General features: G+C 39.5%; 1 protein-coding gene across 2 annotated transcripts in view; it reads left to right on the forward strand.

Annotated features, from left to right (window-relative positions):
* Positions 1 to 6,926, forward strand: part of LOC101996519 (zinc finger protein 58-like) — a 16,419-nt gene that overhangs the window by 2,672 nt on the left and 6,821 nt on the right. For both annotated transcript variants that reach the window (XM_026783842.1, XM_026783843.1), the window contains exons 2-3: positions 2,864 to 2,990; positions 4,269 to 4,364. In XM_026783842.1, coding sequence (XP_026639643.1) covers positions 2,867 to 2,990; positions 4,269 to 4,364 — 220 coding nt within the window. In that variant the 5' untranslated portion in view covers positions 2,864 to 2,866. The remainder of the gene's footprint in view (positions 1 to 2,863; positions 2,991 to 4,268; positions 4,365 to 6,926) is intronic.

Genomic DNA, 6,926 nt, shown 5'->3' on the forward strand with positions numbered 1-6,926 from the left:
CCTCGAACTCACAGAGATCCGCCTGCCTCTGCCTCCCGAGTGCTGGGATTAAAGGCGTGCGCCACCACCGCCCGGCTATAATTTATCTTTTATCATAACTACGGAAAACTACAATTATAAATATCTAGTCCTCCATCAAAGGCCCCAGAAGGATTTAATAATACCTGAAGAAACAGGAAACGCACTGTAAGCAACTTGCAAAACTCTAGAAATGACAGGGACATCTGGCTGCGTGAATGGCCACCCAAAGTTCTTCTGTAACATTGGGGCAGCTATCTTCTGCCTATGGAGTAGATTATCAGGCAGATTTCTCAGTGAATCAGACACCCTGAAGAACTGTCCTATATTGTTTCGGCAGGTTTGGAAGTCACTAAGCTGTGGGTCCTGCATGTCCAGTTTATACAGCACGCAGACAAGAGTGGTTTCTCTCCAAATGGCAGCCTTACCACTTGAAAGCAAACTCCATAAGGAGCTTCTCCGGTGCCCATCATTTTCTTGAAGTGATTGGTGCTGCCAGGAACAGACAGATCTCACTGTTGGGGAAAGTCTTAAGTTCTTAAAAGATTTTAATACCATATTCTGTTGGTCTTTGAAGTGTTTGAGATTTACCTGCACGTCTGAAATAGATCTCTGCATATCTAGAAAACCAAACTAACATAACTAAGTTTGACTATTAAAGATGACTATTAATTTGTATATTTTAATGATACATTGCATTTTAATGAACTGCATGAGTATAATACCTTAAACGATAGTAGAAATATATAATAATCCTAAAAATTGACCTTAAATTAGTATTACTATACAGAAATGCTTTAAACAAGAACAGAAACATGTATACAGTATAACACAATTGACTTTAAATGTATATCATTCCACCTAAATTCATACCAATGCAAAATATCTAAGATAAATAGTTGTCTTTTTGGTGTGGGAAGTGCTTCTGTATATGTGCTGCTTTTATTGGTTAATGAATAAAGAAACTGCCTTGGCCTCTGATAGGGTAGAAAAGAGCTAGTTGGGGAAGGGGAGAACTAAACTGAATGCTGGGAGAAAGAAGACAGATTCAGGGAGACATCGTGTAGCTGCTACCAGGAACAGACAATCTGGAACCTTGCTGGTAAGCCACAGCCATGTGATGATACTCAGATTAATAGAAATGGGTTAAATTAAGATGTAAGACCTAGCCAATAAGAAGCTAGAGCTAATAGTCCAAGCAGTGATTTAGTTAACACAGTGTATGTGTGGTTATTTAGAGTCTGGGCAGTAAGGAACAAACATGAAGCCTCCTACAACATCTTTTTTTCTTATATTTCTATATTTTCTTAAATAAAAGAAGCATTCATAACCTACCAAATAACCAAAGATCATCCAAATAACTAAACACGCTGAAGTCTTGTGAATGTGGACGTCATTTTCTCCAAACTTCTGTCTGCTGTCTGAAAATGAAGTAACTTTAGAGTCCCTGATAAATTTGAGATAGTGACCAAGTCCTTGGAGTACCAGTGGTAACCTTTGGTTTTTAGGCAACACCTGTTAAATTTTAGGAGATTTCCCTTGTTCAAAGTTGGTAACCCGAACCTAAATTATTTCTCAGACCAGAGGGAGGTGTGGGAATAAAGACACAACTCTCATGACTTTATCCGGAGGGAGTTTTCAGGGATCCCTCAGGAAATTCTGAGTTCACATCCAGAAAAATCACCTGTGATTATTCTCCAAATGGCTTTTGTATCAAAACGTATAATGAGGGGACAATTCATTAGCATTCTGTTTCCTAGGTAACCGGGAGAATGACTGTGGTCATGTTCATACCTTTCTATGTCTATTTTGTTTTGTCTTCCTGCTCTGTATGCCTGCTCTTTTACACAGACTGAATCAACACCTCTTTCCCAGGCGACCTCCCAAATTACAAAGGAGGAGCAGAGCGACATTAGCATAGCCTGACCCTTTATTTAGGATGGCATTAGTTTGTCTGGAAAGGCTAGGTGAAAACCTACTGAACTCCAAAGAAATACTGAATCCCAGACAACAGACAGAGCTGCTGCACCAGACTCTGTATTTTCATTACACTTCACTTTCATGATTGCGCACATCAAGTGTGAGAAATTCCTTCTCCATCACTGTGACTTTCTCCTGTAAAGAATGCTATGTGCGTGTTGTGTAATAGCATATGGCATTACATGCATGTTCTGTGGATGCATTCATTTTACATTTAATCTGTCTTAAGTGGATCATGTCCAACTGGGCTTATAGGATTGCTTACTTTGTCTTTCAATGGGTCCAGTGTGAGATCATGTGACCACTTTAGACAGGCTGGAGGAATATTATTTACCCATGTAAGAAATATTTATAGCTCTCTTTCATCCTGGACAATCTAGACTTGTGTTAACAGGCACATGATGCTCATGTTAGGGTTTCTATTGTTGTCATGGGTCAAAGACCATGACAAAAGACTGCTTGGAACAGAAAGGGTTTATTTTAAACTCCAACTTCAGGCAACAGTCCATCACTGAGGGAAGAAATGACAGGGACTTGAGACAAGAACTGGATACCAGGCCACAGAAGAACACTGCTTACTGACTCCCCGAGACTGCTTTCCTGCACCATGTAGAACTGCATGCCCAGTGCAGGCATCACCACAGTGGGCAGTGCTGTCTCATAGGAATCACTAGTTCAGAAAATGCCCCTAGGCTACAGGGCAGTCTTGGTAGGAAGTTTTTCAATTATTTCTCTCTTTGCAAATTGGCCCTAGCTAGTTTCAAGTTGTTAGGATAACTATTAAGTCCAATGCATCTTGGTATTTAAATTTCTTATGGTATTAAATAAATTCATGTGTGGTATCATTTGCTGATCTTTATTTCAGGAAATGCTGTCCTTCTCTGATGTGGCCATCGAGTTCTCTCCAGAAGAGAGGGAATGTCTGGAGCCTGCTCAATGGAATCTGTACAGGGATGTGATGTTGGAGAATTACAGCCACCTTGAGTTCCTGGGTGAGCATCTCCTCTATAGTGACTTCTTATTTCACCATCAACATGGAGCTTCCTCACTTTGTGTGGTTTCTCATGGGAGCATTTCCACAGTCAGTTTCATATCCTTCGTTTTCAAAAAAAAATTGAGGAGATCACTATATTAAAAATCATTTCTGGGCCGGAGCGATGGCTCAGTTGTTAAGAACATTGACTGCTCTTCTAGAGGATCGTTAAGTAAAAGGAAACTACACTTTCCTTTCTGCTGCCCAGATGTGAATAATCAGAAAGAAACTATGTTAATTACAACACTGTTTGGCCTGTTAGCCCAGGCAGGAAATCCCACATCACCGGCACTCCTATGGCAGCTCACAATTGTTTGTAAACTCAAACCTTATTTTATGTGATGTTTTGACTGTGTTGTGTTCTGACAAATAAAACTTGATTGGAGTCAGAGGGTAGAACTAGCCACCAGCTGACCTTAGAGTTATGGAAGACTGTAGAGAGGGGAACAGGACGTGGAAAGGCGGGGCCGAGACAGGATCTCTGCCTTTTTGGATGGTGGGATGGAAGAGGTAGGACCTCACTGGTGCTTCTCTGATCTTTCATTTCCTTAGCTGATATCTCACTCCTGATTGTTTATTGATAAAGATTAATTAGATTAACAAATCAGCCTCACACAGACATACATGAAGGAAAAACACCAATGTATCTGAAAAGTTAAAATAAATAATGATTTTAAAAATGAATCATTTTACTGTTTGCTTCCTAATGTGTTTGACTCTGTTGGATGTATGTTTTCTTCACTCTACTGGGGCTTTTAAAATTTTGGTGGCCGGAGACATAGAGCACACTTTTTACTTGAAGTGTTTTACAATTCAGTTGTACTGTTTTTTTTTTTTTCCATTGAAATGAAACTCAGAATCTGATGTAAATTCCGTTATGAAGTTGGGTTTTTTTTCTCTCTTCTTTTATATTTTTTTTCTTTTTAATTTTTAGAGACAGAGTTTCTCTCCAGTTTTGGAGCCTATCCTGGAAATAACTCTTGTAGACCAGGCTGGCCTTGAACTCACAGAGATTTGCCTGCCTCTATCTCTTGAGTGTTGGAATTAAAGGCGTGAGCCACCATCATCTGGCTCCTTCATGTGTTGTAGTGATCCTGTCTGAAAACACTTAAGGAACTGATTGTCTGCAATCATTTGTCACCTCATCTCTGTCCTTACAAGCCAGGTACAGACAGGGACATGTCAACTCCTGGTAAAAGAACACATAAACAAACTTCTTCTCTTTTTCTATGAATAGGTCTTGCTGTCAGTAAGCCACACTTGGTGACATTTCTGGAGCAAAGACAAGAGCCTTCAGATGGGAAGAGACAAGCAGCAGCCACCGTGCACCCAGGTGTGTAGGAATGAGGGGTTCAGGGGCAGAGCTGAGATCCAACTATCTAACAAAAAGTGAGGTTCTCCCATGTGCCTTGAAACATGATACCATGGGAATCATTCTTTAGGTCTCTCATTCAGGCCTTTGTTGTCAGAGTACATGTCTCAGAAGTTTATGAGGTTTTAAGTCTCTTTGGATTTCCCCAATAACAAGCTGTGCTTCTGTTTACAGTGATCTCCAAGGTTTTCCTTTTTGTTGAGTCTCCATTGTAATGTAAGACTCATGGAAATAGAACTTAGTCCTGCTATGACCGAGAGTCATTTATTTAGAGATGCTGAGAGCAGACTCATGACAGAAAGATCTCTACACAAAAGCAACCACAGTGGGTTAATAAAGGCAAACCCACAATTCCATCACAGAGAGGCAGGTAGGGAAAGAGGCTCAATGGTATGAGTTCTGTTGGTCAGAACAATTGGGGGTTGGAAGCATTGGATAAAACTCAGACTAACCAGGTGCACTTTGGGCAGTGCATTCCCCACTGATCTTAGGGAAGAGTCAAAGCATTAGCATATTGTATAAAGGGGATTTACTAGGCCACAAAGTACACTAGTTTAACGAAGGCTGTTTTTTTTTCTTTTTTATTGATTTTATTGAGCTATACAGGTTGCTTGTTTTTTTCAACACTTTTACCCTCAGCTGCTTCAGCAGGTCCTGACCATTAGACATAGAAAGAGTAGGACAGGACAACCTGTAAGGCCTTACACTGTTTCTTCAAGGACGTCCATCAGATGAGTTATGGATTCGGTGTTTGTGTGCTCTCTTTCATGACAGTAGATTTAGGCCTCTTAGTGAGTTGTAAGGCTCCATATGTTTTTTGGTTTTCTTTTTCAAGTTAATCTATTTATCATGAACATGAAGTGGTATTTGGATATATAGGCAGTAACAAGTTGTTAAACAAATTATAAATTTATATGTGTCAATCTCTTGTTTCAAGATACATCAGTACTAGTAAAATGTTTTATTTCAGATGCAGTAAGGGTATGCACTGTGGCTAGAAGTATAGGAAGCATCATGGCTAATGTAATCATGGGTCTGATTGGGTGAAAAGATCTGTGATCTCTTCTTCTGGAGGTCTCCTGTTGATTCTCTAATGTCCTTAGTGTATATTTTCATTAACTTCCAGGTTTTTAATGGGATCAGGGCTTATGAGTTTAGGCAGTGTTTTTCATCAGCAAGCCTATAGATCAGCTCTGTGCTGCCAGACATTCCCAAATAAGCACATAGAGACAATATTAATTATAAATGTTCGACCAACAGCTCAGGCTTATTACGAATGAGGTCTTACACTTTAGATACACCTATATGTCTTATTTACACTCTGGCACATGCCAGTACCTTTTCTTCATACGGTATGTTTATCTCTTGCTTCTTAGAATCCTGGTCACTCATCTAAATCTGACTTTCTTATGCCATAATTTGGACTGCCCTGAAAATCCTACCTAGCCATAAACCAATCCGCTTTTTATTAATAATAAAAGCAGCACATTTTCACAGTGCACAGAAAGATCATTCCACAGCATTTCCCCCTTTTTATCTAGTTAAAAACGATAGTTTTAACTTTAACATAGTAAAAGTATATGTAATAAAAACAGCCTCTAATTTCCTGTGTAAATAAAAGCATGATTTATCTCCCAAAGTAACATACTTCTTTTTTCCTTTTAAAGTCAAGACATGCTAAAAATATATAGGTTGGTTTAGTAGTTTCCACAATCCAATAAATCTCAGCAGCTCTCATTCCTTCATTAACAGTCAGAAAATCTACAGACAACAAATAACATATAGAATCCAGACACACTGTGTGTATCCCTTCTATATGTGCCTTTTTTCTTTCATATTACCTTATTCCCTTTTTAAGAACTTTTATATTATACTAAGTATGTATATATTTTTCTGTCTATACCATTTTTCTTTTTTCTCATAAGGCTTTATACATTTTTAAACATACTGTACCCATTTACAGATTTTTTTTTTACCATCTGGATCTGTCTTTTCTGGGGATCTGTACCCTTTTCTGCTCACATGAGCAAAACCCCAAACCTGCCACCCACTGCAGTGGTGGAGCCCAAGCTGGTGGCTCAACTCTGTAGTCAGCCACCAGGAGATGAGTCTCTGTACTGCAGCCCACATGAGAGAGACACAAGACAAGGGAGATGCATTTGGCTCCACTTTTGTTAATTGAGAAACTTTTGAGCTTCCTCGTGTCTTTTGCGGTCATGGTGCACCAAGTTTGAATGCTTTTGTAGAATTTTCTGTCCCAACAGCCTTTCCCAAATAAGCAAAATGAAGACTTTTCGTTAATTGTAAATGCTCAGCCAATAGCTTAGATTCATTTTTAGGTAGATGTTTCTTTTATTTATTTATTTTTAATTGAGAAAAGGAAAAAAAAAACAAGTTTCCACCTCCTCCCAGCCTCCCATTTCCCTCCTCCTCCTCCTCCCACTCTTCTCCCCCTCCCCCCACTCCTCTCCCCCTCCCTCTCCAGTCCAAAGAGCAGTCAGGGTTCCCTGCCCTGTGGTAAGT

Source organism: Microtus ochrogaster, chromosome 19, assembly GCF_000317375.1.
Source record: "Microtus ochrogaster isolate Prairie Vole_2 chromosome 19, MicOch1.0, whole genome shotgun sequence".
NCBI lineage: Eukaryota > Metazoa > Chordata > Mammalia > Rodentia > Cricetidae > Microtus > Microtus ochrogaster.